The following is a 19,658-nucleotide window of genomic DNA, read 5'->3' as shown; positions in this document are numbered from 1 at the left end:
CACCCTAGCAAGGTACAAACGCAGGCAGCTGCTCGCCCCTCCCACGCCCAACCGAGAGAATGGAGATTAATAAATATAATTCTTTAGAGAATGATTCCGCTCTGTCCTACCCTGTTTTGCACCAAACAACTTCAATAACCTTACAGCAACAATAGAATAACTTTTCTTCTTCTTTTTTTTTTTTTTTTTTTCTTTTTTAAAGGAAGCAGGAAAGACGATCTCTGGAAATTATTTTAAAATAAAAAATCTCCCAGCCTGTGCCTCCCTCCCCACCCCCCTCCCCATTGCACTTTAGATGAACCTGTGATATTGTAGCAATGGCCCTTGAAGTGCAGTGGGGAGGTGATTTAGGAGAATATTAAAGGCAATGTGGAGATTCAAGGCGCCTCTCTCAGGGAGATCTGGAGAAATACGCAGCACAGATGGGCCGAGCAGATTAAACATTTCCGTCACATTGTTTCCAAATTGTGTTGCGGTGCCTGAGGCTGGTACTGCGGTCAGAGCAAAACAGAGTGGTGGAGCTGGGAGCTGCACAGTTTATGGAATACATATTAATATGCCCGTCTCACATGGTATCACAATTCTATCAGCTCTGAAATGGTGCTGCCTCCATTGTTCCTGGATTCTGCACTCGGCACCTTGTTCCCTCCCATCTGTAAATGTTTACCTTGCCTTTCCCCTCTCTTCTGTAGGTGAAGTGTAAGTTGCCTGCCACATTCCTGTCTCTTTACAAACCTGCTTCACTTTACCCCTCCCGGCATGATTTTTCTGTTGCCTCTGCTTGTACCGGCACACACGTTTCCATCACCAACAGCATCTGGTGTGCACAGACCCTGCACACCTCCCTGGCCTTGACTCCACCACACTCATGAGTTCATTCACATCCTCTTCAGGACGTGAGCTTCCCACTTGAAGCTGAATGTTCCCTCTCTCTCAAGTGCTCCCAGGCCCTCCATGTGGATCGCACAGTCTCCTCAGAGCACTCCATTCTTAAGCTGGCCTGGGCTCTGTAGACTTGTCCTTGTGAGCCCCCAACAGCTTTTGCTGACCCACCTTCTAATGCTTCCCCCCCCCTTTTTTTATAACACCTATCTCCTCAGACAAGCAGGTCCATCAATCATCAGGATAGCAAGTTCCCTGAAACGTAACAATAAATAAAACTGGCTCAATTGGAGCAAATTTAATGACTCATTTGTGTTATGATCTATAGACCAAAATTCTGAATAATGGAAAAAGAGAAAATGATCGCCAAGAACCTTCACCACAGTACAAAATAGCCTGGAGAGGCCACCAAATGACTCAAGGTTTTAGCTAAGTGCTAGTCTCCGGCCCTTTCCAGTGTCACAAAACCACCAAGCTAACTAGCCAACCATTTCCTTATCCCTTCAGGAAAAATCTCTTCACAGAATGGTTTGTGCTGAAAAATAGGTCTGTCTGTCTTTGGTAAACCATTCTTCTTCCCAGATTTCTGCTTCCAGCAGATGGGACTTTGCTAAGCTAAACCCTCAAGTTCTCTTAAAGCTTAGTCTATCTCAAAGAAAATTCCCAAAGCTGAATTTTTAGGAGTGCGGAATTTGTAGGCCAATCTGGAATATGTGTGTGTGTGTGTGTGTGTGTGTGTGTGTGTGTGTGTGTGTGTGTTGTTTTGATCTTGGATTATACAATCTACTCTGCTTAGGAATTCAAATTCCACATCTTTACTAATGATAATATATGGTAAATGAGCTCTATTAGGAGAAGTAAGCAATCATAAGCCAATACTTCCATGATTGATTGGCTTTTCCCACACATATATCAAGCGCTTATTGATCTTTTGCGTCTGAGGCTGATGGAGTGTTCTCTTCAAGAGGGATCCTCTTACTCACCACAATGATACGGTGAGCTTTGTCAGGGACTCCTGTTGCACAGGAACTTAGAGACCATTTTGATGTGCAAAAGGAATGTTCCCCTTAGGAACTCACCCCAGGCCCCCATAACAGAGCCTTCTCAACGGAACTAAGCTTGTGTCAAAGGCTAGCTCCAAATGTCACTGAAAGCCATGAGAGCCTTTTAAGTCAAAGTGTAAATGCTGGTCCCTAGGACAGGCAAATGGCTGGGTCAGGAAGGGAAAGATACAGACTACAGAGAAGGACCCATCCCTAGAAAACCCAGCAAGCGAGGAGCGAGGATTCTTGTTTGATGTTAATTATATTTTTTGTAATAAAGTAGTATATGTCTATAATAGGACAAAGTCCAGCCCTAGGCCACGAAATCCACTGTCTTCCTCTAGAGTGCTAGTCTGTAGACTGGGGAGGGTCCATAAACCCTCTGAGGATCGAATGAAGACTCCAGGCATGGGACCCACATATCCGTCCACCCAACATTGTGTGCCAATTTCAACAGTTCCAAAAGTCTTCCCCATCCTTCCATAGACAGGTTAAGGGTCCACAGATTCCAGTGCAAGACTTAAAGCCTTAAGAGGCCGTGAGCTCCTTCTGTTGGAACAGCCTAGGATTCACTGAGCCTAGAAATTGAATTCTCATCCCAAGACAGGATGGTCATTCCAGGTCATGTCTGTGCTACTCCAGGGGGGCCATCGAAGAGCTTATACAAATAGGAACCAGCAGGGAGGAGAGAAATTAAAATGTAGCAATCATGGAGTAGGGGTATTTAATCTCTTTTAAGGCTTATGATAGGCTCCTGCTGGTCTTCCGCCTGATATCCCCTGACACCTACTGACTGGGTATTTACAGCACCACACAGGGGCTCAGGGCCCTGTGACAGGAGGAACACCGAGGAGACCTATCATAGTCTTGAAACCATAAACAGCAATAGGAAGCCACTGGAGGCAGAGTCAAGCTGTGTGGCATGCCTGTTGTTGATGACCATACTGCTTTTCGGTTATAGAATCGGCTGTTGTTTTTATAGCAGCTTTAGAGGGTTGGTTTGTCGTTGTTGTTGTTGTTGTTGTTGTTGTTGTTGTTGTTGTTTTGGTTTTGGTTTCCTTGTTGATTGAGATCAGCAGCATAAATCCTTTTAGGGCTGTGTGCCGTTCCCTATAAACACATCTGATTGTGGGTGACAGCACTGTGACAATCTCAGGTTCCTTCAAGCTGTCATTCACCCAAGCCAATCATTTCTCTATCCTGACAATGGAGTCCAAACACCAACTCTCGTTTTCAAAACCTCTTCACTGGGAGTAGAAGGGGATCAAGGAGATTTGACAAGGCTCAGGTTGAGAGAAACAGATGTTTGATCATAAGTGGGGGGAAAAAAAGCAACGTCATATTTACTTCTTCCAGACGAAGATGTAGTATAAAGCGAGACATGTGAAGGGTTTTGTTGTGGGGTCTTGGGTTTTGTTGAAGGGTTGGTTTGGTTGGTTTGGTTTTGTGGGGGGGTTGGTTTTGTGGTTTTTTTTTTAATCTAGAACATATTCAGGTAATAATTCTGTACCATCAAGAAGACCATTAAAGTCTCACCTCTATCCTTCAGAGTGTACGGAGTCATGGAGTGGAGAACTCGTAGTTCAATGCCCCAATGCTATACACATGTATAGGTGTGTGTCCCCAGTTTGGAGGCAGAGACACCCCTGCACTGAAGAAGACTGCAGTTCTCCTGGGAGCCTCATAGCGCTCTTCCGATTTTTCCAAACAGCCGGGCCAAGAAAAGTTCAGATTTTATGGGAAAAACATTGATCCCAGAAATTCAGTTCAGTTCGATCCTAAAATCTAAAACCCAAGAATCAGCAACTTAATAAAAAAGAGCAGTAAATTAGCACCCCTAGACAGCAGCAGAGTTCATTCAGAGCTAGGGTCTGCCTGGCTGAGCCAGTCTCCTCTCCATTTTAATAGTTTAATAAAAATTAGCATAATTAACGAACATCTGTATGATCCAGAGTGGTGCAATTTGGCACTTGGAAACGAGAGCTTAAACATGATTGCTGTGAGTTTAATGTTGTTTTAATTCTTTTTGGCACTGTGCAGTGAAATAAACGTTTGGTGGTGATAGTTCTCGGCCGCATCTCATTTGCATTTTTCTCCCTTTGATTATGAGCAATTGTGGACTCCCCGGCAATTCATCAAAGTAGAAATTGTTTTAAAATACCTCGTGGTGCTCAGACTGGGCTGGAGCAATGCGTGGGGGGTGGTAGTGGGAGAGAGGGCTAGAAATTTCCATTCATGCTTTAAACACAGCCCTGCAGCCCTTTTGCGGTATCCAGCCAGGGGACGAAATCTGGAGAAGACAGTGAGATCCCAGGACCTGTAGGTGCTTTGATTAAGCTCCCGGGCTTCCACAGCAGGACACATATGGTCTCTGAGACTATGCTACCCTCTTCTCTTCTGCCGGATCTTTTGTTTTGAAGGGCAGAGAGCTGCTCTCAACTCATTTCTGTTCTTACCACTGTGCTGAGGCCACTGCATCTGCGGTCGGCAGGTCAGCACTCCCCTCCAGCAAGAGCAACCTGACTGGGAGCCGGGCCTTGGCAGGTGCCCTGCTGAGCTCATCTGCTTCCAGCCTGCACCCTCTATGAGTTGGCAGAGAGTACATTTCCAAGGCTTGGTTCCCTCCTCCTGACATCACAGTCAAAGGAGTCTGCAAAGTGTGAGTCCAAAGCCAGGGGTCCATCTCAGCAAATCCCTGCAGGGCTTTATGGGAAGCCATGCACACCTCACCGACACAAACCTTAACTTGAGTGAGTTGACTTCAGTCCGGCCCCGGCAACGTCATGCTCACCCTCCACCTTGGAGAAAGCAAAACAGCTAAGACGAGTTTTTATGAGTTGGTGTGAAAGAGGAAGTCCGAGGGCTACAGCAAGGCCTGCAGATGTAGACATTCCTGCAGCTGGATGCTCATGGGTCAGCAAACCTAAGACAGAAGGAGGAGTGGAGATGCAATTCTGACCATGGCGTCACTCGCGTAAAGCAGAGCTTTGAAATGTCCTGTCCGACCCAGACCGAGGAATCCTAAGGGTGTCTCATATACAGACACACTAAGGAGGGAGGTTGCCTGGCGAGAGGAAGAAATGAGGAATAGTGGTACAAAGAATGGCAGACAGACGCATTCAGTTACATAAGATGACATTCTTATTCTTCTTCTTGTTTGGGTTTTTTTTCTTTTTGCCTGTGTATGTGGGTGTGTAACTGTTCACATGGATATATATATATGTATGTATATGTATGTATATATATGTGTATATATGTATGTATGTATATATATATGTATATGCGCACACATGCATGCGTGTGTGTATGTGTGCATATGTGTAGAGGCCTGAAGTAGATATTAAGTGTCTTTCTCCTTCTGCGTGTTTGTTTTTTCGTTTGGTTTGGTGTGTTTCTTTGTATTTAGTGCCAGGTCTCCATGTAGCCTGGCTGTGTTCCACCGGGCTGGCCTTGAACTCACGAAGCTCCATCTGCCTCTTCTTCCCGAGTGCTGGGACCAAAGGTGTGTGCCACCACAGCCTGGGTATCTTTCTTTGGTTCTTTTTTTTTTTTTTTTGGAGCTGGGGATCGAACCCAGGGCCTTGCGCTTCCCAGGTAAGCGCCCTACCGCTGAGCTAAATCCCCAGCCCAAGAGGATAGATTTTTTTTTTTTAAATGCTTGTTTGGAGAGTTAATCTTTTTTTTTTTTTTTTTTTTTTTTTTTTTTTTTTGGTTCTTTTTTTTGAGCTGGGGACCAACCCAGGGCCTTGTGCTTCCTAGGTGGCGCTCTACCACTGAGCTAAATCCCCAGCCTGGGTATCTTTCTTGATTGATTTCTACCTTACACATTGAGGCAGGGTCTCTCCCTTGAACCGACACCTTGCCAGTCGTACTGCCCTAGCTGGCCTTCCGCTTCTGCCTCCCGTATGCTGGGATGCCCAGCAGGCTGCCGTGCCCACCTGGCACTTATATGGATGCTGAAGATTGGAACTCGGGTCTTCATATTTGAAAGAGAGGCACTTCACCTACTGAACCATCTTCCTAGCCTCTATTTTGTTGAGTTTGGGGTGGATTCATGTGTATATGTGTTTGGACTGGGGAGGGGATGGTTTTAGGTTTGTTTTGTTAAGCTTTTGTTTTGTTTTGTTTTGTTTTGTTGTTGTTATTTTGTTTCGCTTTTGGGGTGTTTTTGTTGTTGTTTTGTTTTGTTTTTTAGATTTTTGTTTTGTTGTTTTGTTGTTGTTGTTTGAGACAGGGTTTCACTTTGTAACCCAGGGTGGCCTTGAACTCACAACAACCTTTACTTCAGCCTCTACAATGCTAGGATTACAGGTATGAGCTATCACACTCAGCTCCTTTCAGGACCTTTTAAAATTTGGTCTTGGGGCTGGGCAGATGGCTGAGCGTTGGCACGGTTGAGAGCATCTCCTGTTCTTACAGAGGATCCAAGTTTGGTTCCCAGTACCCACACGTGGCAGCTTCCAACTGCTTGTAACTCCAGCTCCAAGGGATTCAACACCCTCTTCTGGTTTCCATAAGCACATGTGCATAGAGAGATACATAGATGATGGAATGATAGATAGATGATTGGTAGATAGATGGATGGATAGATAAATAGATAGATAGATAGATAGATAGATAGATAGATAGATAGATAGATAGATAGATGGGTAGATAGGATAGATATCATAGATATGATAGGTTGATATGATATGATTTATTTGATAATCACAGTCTTCGTGAGTTCCAAGCTAACTTGAACTAACAAGTGAGAAAGGCTCTGCTCCAAAAGGAATCAAAGTCCTTAAAGGATTAGTTCAGTAGTCACTGTCTCGTGTCTGTGGCATCTGAGACTTGGCAGGTAGGAAGCCATTTGGGGCCAGTCTCCAAAGGCAGTAGTTGGTCTCTTCCTGCCACAACCAGTTCAGTCACTGGGGGAGTATCTAGGAGTTGGTTTTAGATGCAGTCTGCTCAATTCAGAGTGTGAATTCTTACTGCCCCTTCATTTCACCATGGCCTCACTTAAAATGCACTCCTGTGGACCCACTCTGTGCTTACTGCTGAGGGCTCAACAAACAAAGCCAACAAAAGCCTGTGTTCAAAATGTATCTGTCCTAGTTAGCATTAACTGTGAATTCGACATAGTCTACGGTCATCTGGGGGGAGAAGGAGTCTGAATTTAATAATTTTCTTTATCATATTGGTCTGTGGTCATGTCTGTGACAGATTGTCTTCAAGGGCTTTTTCTTTATGTGTCAGAGCGATTTGCCTGCATATGTCTGTGTACCATGCTGGGTGTCTGGCGCATGCACAGGTCAAAATGGGGAATTGGATCACCCTCCTGAGCCACCATGTAGATCCTAGGAATTGAATCTGGGTCTTCTGGAAGAACATCCAGTGCTCTTAACCACTGATCCATCTCCCCATCCCTGCCTTGAGGGATCTCCATCGGCAGTGGTCATGGGCCACGAGCAAGCCAATCGGTGAGCAGCATTCCTCCAAAGTTGCAGCCTTAAGTTCCTATCCTGGCTTCTCTCAATCATGGAGTGTACTATGGAAATATAATACAAAATTAAACCCTTTGATACTTGTCTTAGTTGCCATTACATTGCTAAGAAGAGACACCATGACCAGGGCCACTTTTATTTTAAAAAAGAAAAAGAAGGGGTTGGGGATGTTGGCTAAGTGGGAAAGCCGCTTGCCTAGCAAGCCCAAGGCCCTGGGGTCAGCCCCCAACACCAAAAAAAAAAAAAAAAAAAAAAAAAAAAAAAAAAAAAAAAAAAAAAAAAAAGAAGTGAGTCCCACACAGGCAGCACGAGAGAGCCTGTGGACTGTGGAAGTAGCCTAGGAGAGCTCTGTCCTACTGAGGGACGTGAGTGACAACACCAAGGACAGGGTCACAAGGAGCATCACCCACCTTTCAAGAAACCGGCAAGATGAAGGGGTGCTGTGGTAGAGGATTGTGTTGGTGTCCATGGTCTGTACTGACACGGGAGACAACGCTGAGGTCTGAGGCACGCGCTGATGCCGGAGACCATGTGGAAGTCCGTGATCCATGCTCCCACTGATTATTAAAGGCAAGAAAGCTACCTTTGCAGCGGTCTCTGCAAAATGATGATTTCAGACTCACAGTTGAGAAAAGGCTTTTGTAACAGCCCCTACCACTACCCCTCTCTGTGTCCCTCCCCTCCCAGAAAGTAATGGTCTAGACAGGAAGCCATCGGAGGAAAAAAATCTCTTAGAAACCATGATAAGGGTGCTGAAGTGTAGCTCTCCACAACTGAGGCTTTTGCCAGGGGTGCAGGTGGGGAACGACACGGTTTTCTTTAAGGGGCTGGCCACTGGAATTTGACAGTATATAGAAAACACAATAGGACTTGTGTTTGGGGGGGTTGGAGGGTTTTGGGGGGGGTCACAAGGATGGGAGGCTGACCTAGGTAGACTGGGAAGTCAGTGTGATCAAGATACATTATGTGGGGTTGGGGATTTAGCTCAGTGGTAGAGCGCTTGCCTAGCAAACGCAAGGCCCTGGGTTCGATCCCCAGCTCCGAAAAAAAGAAAAAAGAGAAGAAAAAAAAAGATACATTATGTGAAATTTCCAAATAATAAAAATATTATTTTTGAAAAAAAAAAAGAAGTTGGCAAGATCCAGGCATTGTGGTACACCACCTCTAATCCCAGTACTCAGGAGGCAGAGGCAGGTAGATCTCTGAGAGTTCGAGGCCACCATGGTCTACTGAGTGAGTTCAAGTACTCCAAGAGCTATGTAGAGAGACCCTGTGTCAAAAAAAAAAAAAGGTATCAAGGGTAGTGAGAACATACACACACACACACACACACACACACACACACACACACACACACACACTTAAAAATAAAATTTTTTAAGCTGTTGGGTTCAACAGTGGTGTCAAGTATGCAAATCAAGTGTGCTCCTTTTTTCTCGTTATGCTCTAGAGATGAGGTGATCTTATGTTCTAGAGATGAGATGATCTTATGTTCTAGAGATGAGGTGATCTTATGCTCTAGAGATGAGATGATCTCATATTCTAGAGATGATCTTATGTTCAAGAGATGATCTCATGTTCTAGAGATGATCTTAGGAAGTGTGTTCGCAGTTCTTTCTGGCAGCCAACAAAGAAACCAGCCACTGACTCTTCCACCACTGACTCTCCCACCACTGTCTCTGTGTAAGGTTTACAGAAGTGTTTATCCAACAACCACCATCTTCTTTTCCCTTTTCAGGAGTACAACATGTACGGCTGGTGGGTAGGAGAACTGAACAGCATCATTGGGATTGTTCCAAAGGACTACCTCACCACCGCCTTTGAAATGGAAGGAAGATGAAGCCCAGGTATCAGCATCGGCATCTGAGAGCTGCCCTTAATTTAGTGGAGTTTGTCGGCCATGACTTTGCCGTCTGTGAGGTCATCAGCGAAGCAGCCTTTTCTTCCTCTCCAAAAGTGATGTTAATAATTCAGGCGAAGGGGGGTGGATGTGAACAATAACATGTGTGATATTCTCGAAGATTAAAATATAATAATAAAGTTAAGAAGGAAATGAGAGCAGACAGGGGTAGTGCACGACTTTTGTCCCAGCACTCGAGAGGCAGAGGCGGGCCTCTGAGTTTGAGGCCAGCCTGGTCTACAGAGAGAGTTCCAAGATAGCTAGGAACAGAAAGAAATCCTGTCTTTAAAAAGGAAGGAAGGAAGAAAGGAAGGAAAGAAAGAACAAGGAAATAGGAAAAAAAGAAAAGCAAAGCAAACAGGTGGGCTAGAGATATTAGAGATGTGGCTCAGTGCGTTGGTGGACTGCACATCTGGCATGCTTGAAGCCTACTCTCACCCCCAGCACCACAGAAAACTGGACATGCTGGTGCACGCCTATAACCCAAGCCCTCGGGAGGTAGAACAGGAGAGTCAGAAGTTCAAGGTTACCCTCGGCTACATAGCAAATTCTAAGTCAGCCTGGGCTACATGAGACCCAGGGTTAGGGGGAAGAGTGTGGAATTGTGTTTTCCTAAGTTTAGGGACTAGGTCACTTAGCACTGAACTCAACTAAAAGTGGCAGAAAACTCAAAATAACAGTGACTTGATCAACAAATTAATGTTGCTCCTTTGTGAAATCCAGAAGCAAATGGCCAGAGGTATTCGGGCTCTGTGAAGCTTCTCCTTGTGCCCCACTGTGTATGACCAATATTTCCCAGGCTGGCCAAGATAGATGCCTCAGCTCTGCTTCCTGTGTTGCCATCCTAGTCAGTGGGAAAGATAAGGGCATCAGAAGGGCAGACACACCTCTCTGAGGACACTTCATGTGCTTTGTACACAACGCTTCTGCTCCTAGACTACCTGCCAGAACTTGACCATAGAAATACATCAGGTTGCAAAAATCTTTGTTCTAAGTAAGCTTGTGTCCAGCCTCAGAAGGGGGTGTCTCACTACTAAAGGTGCAGGCATGGTGGCATATGTCTGCGCTCCCAGCACTGGGCAAGCGGGAGCAGGAAGATCACGACTTCAAAGGCCAGCACAGTCTATCCCGTCGTATAAAGGGGGATAGAAGGGGCTGGAGAGCCAGCTGGCGTTTAAGAACATGTACTGATCTTCCAGGGAACCCGGGTTTGATTTCCGGGACCCATCTTTAGTGATCTAACATGTTGGTTAGTACCCAGCAGTCTCTAAAGAAGACATAGCACTCTGCTTGGTTAGCAGAGAGGAAGACAGGCTGGAGAGACGGCTCAGCGTTTATGAGCGCTGGTTGCTCTTCCAGAGGACCAGGGTTCCATTCCCAGCACCCACATGGCAGCTCACGACCCCAGTTCCAGGAGAATCAATGCCCTCTTCTGACTTCTGTGGATACTGCGTGTACGTGACGCACAGATGCACATATGGGCCAAACACCCATACACATAAAATTCCATTTTTTTTAAGAAGTTGGAGAGCAACTCAGAAAAAACAGCCAACATTGATCTCTGGCCCCCACATATATACACATATGTACATGAATCCCAGCACATACATGTGCATATACCTACACCATCACGTTCGTAACACTACACACCACACCCATAGAAATTTTCAGTCTTTTATGAGGATTCCTAGGAATATAATCAAATTAACTTTTAATAGCTACTGGGGAGGCTGAGGTAGGAGGATCATGAGACCTTGGGCTGCATATCAAGACCCACAATATATAGAGAGATGTAACTTTTAAGTAATAAAGAATATGCATTAAGCTTTATGAGCAAGAACACCATAGGTAGGTTGTTTTGATTTTTTTTTTTTAAAGATTTACTTATTTTATGTATGAGTGCACTGTTGCTTTCTTCATATACACCAGAAGAGGGCATCAGATCCCATTACGGATGGTTGTGAGCCACCATGTGGTTGCTGGGAATTGAACTCAGGACCTCTGGAAGAGCAGTCAGTGCTCTTAACCACTGAGTCATCTCTCCAGCCCCTGATTTTCTTTTAGGATAGTGTATGTGTCTGTATGTGTTCCTGGGAACTGAATCTAGGACTCTCTGCATACTAGTCCAGTGCTCTGTCACTGAGCTAGCTAGCCCCCATCTGGTGTTTTAAAGTAGCAAAAATGCTCGGGTAGCAATGGGAGCCACTTTGATGGTGAGTGGGTTTAAATGGGTAAGGGGGCATTCATGACTAGCTTGACATCAGCATCTCCTTCTTCTGACTGAAAATGGGGTCAGCCTTTATTGTAGGGTGTGGACCACCATCAATGTGACAGTGATAGGATCTGTCCATGGAGTCTTCCCACCCAGGCCCCTCTCTAGTCTGCGGCAGCTGAGTGAGCTCCTTCAGGAACACGCATAAGACAGACCTTGCTCTCTGGTGCTCGTGTGCGATCACAAAGCCCCAGCTCCGGCCTGTTGCTCCAGCTTTGACTTCATGACTTCCCTAAAGAGAACTGTTTACCGGTCATGGGTACAGAGAGGTTGGGATGTTTCTGCCAAGTCTGAACAAAACCTTTTTTTTCACTTTGTCATTTATTTAAAGCGTAGCTCCTCATTCCCGTTAAACCTAACAATTCCTCTTCTAGGACTCTATCCTACAGCTGTCCTTCGCACGAGTGCCAACTGGTACAGACACGAGCGCAGGAAAGGGTTAGAGACAAACAATGTCCGAGAAAACAGGCAAGAGATTGTAGGGCACCAGGGATTCGGACTGCAGTAAAAGCAATGTACCAGGAATGCCGGTACAAAATAAGTTTCAAGATATATCCGTAGGGTCAGCAATGCACCGCAAGCCAACCATGCCTTCTTGCAGCAGTGGAGGGCAGGCCAACCATACCTTCTTGTAGAAAAGAGGAGTGGAAAGCTGTTGTTTATGGCGCGTGCCTGTAATCCCAGAACTCAGGAGGACTGCCCTGGGTCTAAACCAGCCTCAGATATGGACTGAGTAACAGGGCAGCTGGGTTACAGAGTGAGACCTTGTCTCAAAAGACCACGCAGGGTAGATTTACAGAGCTATTTGCTTATATGTGTGTGAAATACTTCTGGAAGGAGAAAGAACAGAATCAGTCACCTCTGAGAACAGAAAAAAAAACCCACACGACTGAGACAGGGTAATGGGGAAAGGGTTTACTCCCATTTGTAGATCTATCTTTTAAACTTTTTATTTTTATGATTTTTTTTAATCATGGGGGTCATGGACACGAGTGTGGGTGCCAGTGGAGGCCAGAAGAGGGCACTGGGTCCCCTGAAACTGGATTAGTGAATGGCTGTAAGTCACCATGTGAGAGCTGGGAACCGAGCTCAGGCCTTCTGTAAGAGCAGGAAGTGTCCTTGACCACTGAGCCATTTCTCCAGATTTCTCTCCACCTCTGTTTTTGTTGTTGTTGTGGGTTTGTTTTTGTTTTGTTTTGTTTTTTGAGACGTGGTCTTGTATATCCTAAGCTGGCTTCAAGCTTGCTATGTAAGTGAGGATGGCACTGAACTTCTGATCCTCCCGCCTCTGCCTCCTGAGTACTGGAGTAAGGGATGTGCACCACCATACCCAGCTGGTGCCATGCTGGCGGCTGAATCCGGGGCTTCTCCTGTACTAGGCGATCACTCTGGCAGTTGAACTGCATCGTACCCATGCTTCTATATTCTGAGTCGTAAAGAGAAAATGTACGTTTTTCATCCTTCAGGGGACATATTCTTCTCTCAATCCTACTTTGAGGAAGAAACAGACCATCGGAAATTCCCACTCCCTGCCGGGGCCATGGATTCTTCTCTTCGCTGAATGGAGCCAAAACTCTGCTGCTTCCTGTGACTTTAAGCCACTAATAGACAAGTAGGAAGAGGACAGGTCATCATACATGTTCCTCAAGCAGCCAGCTTCTAGCTTATCACCCCTCCCATGTCCTCACACCCATAAGCCTTTTCCACAAGCCTGCTACGAAGAAGACAGCAAGGAAGGAAATCGTGGGAGGAAGAAGTTACTGGTGGGCTGCGACTTGCAAAGCACAAATAAAGTTTGGATTTGTTTCTTTGCCTTGTACGATGGGGCTGAATTCCTTTCTGACATAACATCAAGGGCCGGCAGGGCGATGGTTCGGTGGGTAAGAGCACCTGTTGCTTACCCTGATGACCTGAGTTCAGTCCCCAGGACCCACACTGTAGAAGGAGAGAACAAGTCGTCCTCTGGCCTCCACGCATGTACGGTGGCACACGTATGCCCACACACATGAATAAATAAAACTAATATGAAAATGTTAAGTTTTAATAGTATCAGAATGTCAGTGCTAGGTATGTCACTGCTAGGAATGTCACTGCTAATGTCACCATCTGCAAGGTGGGAAGGGACAGTCAGAGCGAAAGAGAAAGCCCAGACAGGGAAAAGAGATTTTGACTGTCTTTCAGGACAGTCATCTCTAGGACCCAGGACAGCTAATGGTCAGTTCCTCAGACTGCCTTCGGTTGGCTACTTGGTCGTTTGTTCCTCTGGGATGAATCTCTGTGACACAGACGGAAGCAATGCCTGGAAATCAGCACATTGGAGAGCGCCTCTGTGGGCACTGTGGTCTTCAGTGACGGAGATCCAGATGGGCTTAGGACATGAGGGGTTCTCTCATACAGAGTCCTGCTCCCTCAACAGTCACCTGCACCTAGTTCTGCACATTGGCGAAGCAACACAACAGTCGCTGGGAGCACAAACCCCAGAGCTAGACAACCTGGGGATAAATCTCATTTTCCCTCGCATGTTGGCATTTGGTGCCTCTGTTTCTTCTGTGAAGAAGGGGTCCTCTTGCTCCTCTCCTCTCCTCTTCCTCCCCCCTCTCCCTCTCTCCCTCTCTCTCTCTCTCTCTCCCCAGGTTACTGGGTAATTAGGGAGATGGAGGGGCTTGTCAAGTTCTCTGTAGTTGCAGACGTACCTGGCACGTGGTAACCGCTCAGTAAGGACTAGCTGCTGTTGCCAGGCTCTCCATGAGAAAGTTTGCAAGACAAGTGCTATAGAAATTGTATATCAAAAGTGCGCATTCAGAGCAGCCCTGCATTGGCAGAGGCCTTGCTCACCTCTGTCAGGGACATAGTGTACGCAAATGCTCATCTCGTATCACCGCAGGGGAGAATGCAGGCAGCACACAGGGACGGCGGTAGAGTCCAAGTTTTCCTAAGTGAAAAAAAGAAACCCTTATGCTAATTCCTCATTTCCAGACCCAGAGATTTAAAAAAAAATGGAAACAAGTCTGTGCGCGTGGATAAAGAGGTAAGAAGAGTGGAATAGTTTGGGTCTAGGGGATGTCACTGGAGAAGTATCTATAACAACCCCAATTACCCAGGGTGCTGGAAGGGGAGAGAACCACTAGGTGGCAGTATATGAGCAGGTGAACCAGAGAGAGCCAACTGCCTACTGCTTTAGGAACCTTTGCACCAATCCCAACCAGCAGGTAAGAACAATGGGTATTGTTCAGTGTTTACTGCAAAGGCTATGCCTACCTGACCTTCCTTGGGGAAACCCCAAAGAATTCCACTCTGGAAGACTGGGTGGGAAGAACATGACTGTAGCACTACCCTTTGAGTCAGACACCAGAAAGGGGGATTCCCCTGCTCCAGGAAAGAGGGTAAAAGTGGGGAGTTGAAAAGGGAAAGAGGATGAGAAGACTCCATCACTCCCTGCACTGGGCCATGCTCTTAATCATGTGGTCATTGCTTCTGGCATTTAAAACATAGTCCCTTAGTAAGGTGATGCCCTCTGCACCTGAAGACCTAAGGAAACCATCACTTGCCTAACTGCAAATGTCTCTCAAAGTTCTGTGCACCACAGGGAGGTGACCGTACTCAGACCTCAAGCCTTTCTAGCAGTAAACTTTAGGAGAGAAAGGAAGAAACAAACAAACGAGATTATCCCTAAAAGATATAAAGGGGCGACTTGGACATCTGTCCTCAACAGGGCATGGTATGCAGCACTCTGGAGGCAGAGTCAGAGACTCATTACATAGTTATGGGCCATCCTGGTCTGCATGGTGAGTTCTGGGCCAGTCTAGCAAAGAGGAACTGTTCTGACCCTGACATTTGAGGAAAGGCGAGAATCAAGTTTGGCTTTATCCACAGGCTGGAGGGTATTTTCTTTTGGAAGAAAATCCTGAAGGAGACTTGATTTAATTTTTGTTTTTTTCAAGGGAGAGTTGTTTCATTTTTGTGGGTTCTTTCCCCCACTGAGAAAATTTAGATTAAGGAAAAGAGGGGACAAATGCTCAAGGGTAAGAAGGGCTCCCAGGAGGGAATACCCTAAAGAAAGGGGAACCTCAGGGGAAACAAACTCCTACAGATGGTTGAAAACTAAGCCTCTCACAGCAAACTACTCCCCAGTCAGCCTGAGGCCTCAGCCAACCAACTGCCTAATCAGACGTCCGTTTCAGTGTTTGACTCCACTAACCAAGTCCCCCACCTCGCTGCCTGCCACTAACTAGATAACTGGGACATGGAGCCACTGAACTGGTGGCAGTACACGTAGAATGGTTTCTTAACCAGTTGTTCCGGTGAGTGAAACAGGAGAGAAACAGAAGGGCTTTCCTCCCTTGATATTATGTTAAGAAAAAAATACCCTGAGACCCTAAATTTAGAAGGCGACTGAATCTTTATTTTACAGTTTCTTTTGTTGTTGTTGGGCTTTGTGACAGGATCTCACACAGCTGAGGCTGGCCTCGAGCTCACTGTGCAGACAAAGATGAACTGAAAGTCTTGCCTCCGTGTCCGGAGTGCTCAGATTACCAGTGTGCACCACTGCGCTCACCCTACAGGCAATCTCTTCCTCAGAATTTACCAACCCCCACCCTCACTGGAGCGAGAGCGTTGGTCCGCATTGCTCAGGATGTTATGAAAGCACTAAATACTCTCGAAATGTTTAAACATAGCCAACCTGAACTACAAAGTGTGAGCCTAACTAGAAGCGGGGGTGGGGGTGGGCAGTAACAAGAAAAAAAGAAGGGAAAGTTCTTTGCGTATTGAGAACAAAACTCAGATGCCAGGGACATGAATACTTTCATCTTTGGCCAAAAAAAAAAAAAAAAAAAAAGTCCCATCCCAGCCGTGTGTGGCGCCATCCTCCTCCCCCCTCCTCCTCCCCCACACCAGGCTGCCAGGAGCAGTTCTGGAAGGATGAATCTCCATGTTGAGTAGTACGAATCTGTCAACTCCCAGAGCAGCATTAAAAGTCTGGGGGCTGACTTCAGGAAAACTGGCCTCTACTCAGAGGCTCATCAGCCAGCACAGCCCAGGGCTCACTCATCTTCCCGTGTGTAGGATTACACCTCGCTCCGCCCGCCCAGACACCGGGTTTCCCACTGGAACTTACAAAGAGTTTAAAAAAAAAAAAAAAAATTTCTCTTTTCCAAGGGATCTCAATTATGTGGCCCACTTCTCGATTAAAATCTGGTCAGGACACACGCTGCCAAAAATTGATAACCATCTCCGAGATTGCATCGTTGACTCTCTTCCATCTTAAAATTATATTTATTCGGGGAAAGTGAGGTCACAGAGCACGTGTGGAGGTCAGAGGACGGCTCACTGGTGTCTGTTCTCTCTTCCCACCGTGTGGGTCCTGAGAATTGAACTCAGCAGGTTAGGCTGGGCCACCACACTAGCCCACACCTCCTTCTAAGGTGTAACCCTTTTGGCACAAAAATGCTAAATATGTAAATGGAGGGGAAACATTGTTGGAGAGGTACAATAGGGTGGCCTTCCAGCTTCATAATTGAGACCGTTTTCTGGTGGGTTTGAGACAGTCTCACCGAGAAGCCCAGGCAGACCTCAAACTTGAGATCCTCCTGCCTCTGCCTCCCAAGAGCCAGAATTACAGACCACTTTGCTTCATCCCTATTTTGAGACAAAATCTAAGCTGCCCAAGAGGTCCTTGAATTTATGGTCCTTCTATCTCTGCTTCCAGAATAGCTGGGGTTACATATGTATGCCCAGGTCCAAACTAAGACACTTTGGAAAGTGAAGGGGCTAGTGTTTACTGGGATGTGTGTGCACAATAAAAAATAAGGCAAAATGAGCTGGGAGCCAGGCACTAGAGCGATGACCCAGCTCTCCTGGCACGAGGCCTGCCAATGTCCCTTCTAATGAAGTCCTTTCTCCTGCAGGATGGTTTCTCAGTAAACTTGCCAACGAGGCCTCCTTTTCCTGATGGCCAGGCTGTTCAGAGACTGCTGTCTCTGGCACGGGGCTCTGGTGGAGCTGGCCCACGGTCAGCAGCTGTGTGTCCCCTTCCCTCCTGGGGTCCCATTACAAGCCTCCACATTTCCACCTGGCCACGTGCCACTGAAGGAAAACCGTCTGCGGCACCAGGCAACAGTAGAGCACTTCCTTGCCTCCTGTGACCGGAGCGCGTTCCAAGAGGTTTCTAGTGCTGCTCCTCAAAGAGGGCATCTGCTTCCCAGCGCAGACGCTCTCCACCTGATGGTGAGCAGCCATCGCTGAACAGAAAGCAGGCTGCAAATGTTTCCCTTTCTCCATTGGCCATTTGGCCTCCCTGTTCTGTGAGTTCTGAGGTAGCAGGCACACACCATCGCCCCCAGGGCTGGCACCCTCCCTGAAGGCACCTGGCACTTGGACACTTGGGTCATTTCTTCCACATCTCTAAGTTCAGGGTGGCAGAGTAATGTTTCTCCACCTTGGCATGCTGGATCAGACATTTTTGTTTTGTTGAACCTGGTTGTGTAGCGCGGGCTAAAGACACACTCCCTATGTTGCTGAAGATGGGACTTTTTAACCCTTGTCTTGCCTCGCAGGCACATGCCATTGCCACCCCATTTACACAGAGCTGGAGCCTGTACCCCAGGACTTCCTACATTAGGCGATCCCTGTACCAAGCTACGTCCCCTTGTTTTTCTTAGAAATGGGATTTCAGTCTGTAGTCCAGACTGCTCTGGGATTCGGGACATAGCCCAGGATGGCCTCATACCCACGGCAATCCTGCTTCAACCCCCTAAGTGTGGGGCTGAGGGAGCCACATCCGGCCACTGGTCAGAGAATTCTGTGGTTGAGGCCCCCAGAGGACATTCAACAGCATCCCCGGTCATCGCTATCACCTCACTCCCTGCCACCCCCAACCCCTCACACACCCTCACTTATGACCCCCAAAAATGCCTCCGGACACCACCAAACATCTCAGCAGTGAAATTCCACTCAGCCCCACCCACGTTTGAGGAAAATCTCAAAGCCAAGCCCTGCCCTCTCCGAGTGGTTCACGGGAGGGTTGGGGAGACACAGCATGGAGGCCCACAGGTGCTTCGGGACTGAGGTACCACGAAGGCTGCTCCTGCCCCACGCTGAACTCATCAGCCGTGCACTGCTGCACAGTCACACTGGAAAAATGGCCAGAGTCTGAGTGACCAGGGCCACCCCAAAGGGTTCAGCACTACAGGCCTGCCAATCTGGTTACTTCTCTCTCTTCCATGGCAGGAGTTGGGAAGGGTAGCCCTGAACACTTGACTGGGACTGGAACACTGCTCAGAGCAAGAGGCAGAGGCCCAGAAGCATTTTTAATGCAGCTCAAAGGATCATAAACCCCTGGATCCTTTCGAATCCCCCTGAACTCGCTGAGACTGGTGCTGCACGTGACACCGTGACACTTGGGGTTGCTGACTGCAGCCCCCTGACAGAAGAGGGGATTCAGGACGGGCTTGTTGTCTCGTGGTTGTGATTTTCCTAGTCGTCACTGTTAGTTTAGAGGAAAGTTTTCCCACACAAAGTGACTCCCAGGAGCTCTGTCAAGAACCAAAACACAAAGCAAAGAAAAAAATACAAACAAACAAAAAACAAAACAAAACAAACAAAAAACCACAACCAAAATCCACCTCCCTCTCAGGAGGCCCAGAGACAGGATGAGAGTCTGGTGCCTTTGTTGTGTTTGCCTGCGCAGGCCACACCAGAGGGCCAGCGCCTGCTGCAATGCCAGCCAGAGCCCTGTCGATGCTGCCTCCCCTGGGCACTGAAGCTGAGGCACCTGGAAGGGTTATTAGCAGGATTGGAACTCATCCCTCTGCTGGGACTAGATCATAATTACAGTAATTTTCTAACAGAGCTCGGCAGTAGGACTGTTTAATCAGCATCCGACTCCCCGGTGCTCTCAGCCCTCATCACTCAAGGAGAGGAGTGGGATGGCTCTTAAAGAGACAGTGCCCGCCTTTCAGCATCCTGAACAGATGTGCCCTAATTGGTAGAATATATCTAAGTCTTGTAGCTTACAGCGGGCAGGTTGCACTGCCTCCGACAGACTGCGTGGGGCTCTCGCTATTCTAGGCCTTTGC

General features: G+C 47.0%; 1 protein-coding gene across 1 annotated transcript in view; it reads left to right on the top strand.

Annotated features, from left to right (window-relative positions):
* Skap1 (src kinase associated phosphoprotein 1) overlaps nt 1–13,402 on the top strand; it is a 296,586-nt gene extending 283,184 nt beyond the window's left edge. The window contains exons 12-13 of the mRNA XM_032912818.1: nt 9,150–9,258; nt 13,050–13,402. Coding sequence (XP_032768709.1) covers nt 9,150–9,251 — 102 coding nt within the window. The 3' untranslated portion in view covers nt 9,252–9,258; nt 13,050–13,402. The remainder of the gene's footprint in view (nt 1–9,149; nt 9,259–13,049) is intronic.
* The last annotated feature ends 6,256 nt before the right edge of the window (nt 13,403–19,658 follow it).

This window comes from Rattus rattus, chromosome 9 (genome assembly GCF_011064425.1).
Source record: "Rattus rattus isolate New Zealand chromosome 9, Rrattus_CSIRO_v1, whole genome shotgun sequence".
Taxonomy (NCBI): Eukaryota; Metazoa; Chordata; class Mammalia; order Rodentia; family Muridae; genus Rattus; species Rattus rattus.
Note: the sequence above shows the minus strand (reverse complement) of the source record. Positions and strands in the feature narration are given on the sequence as shown.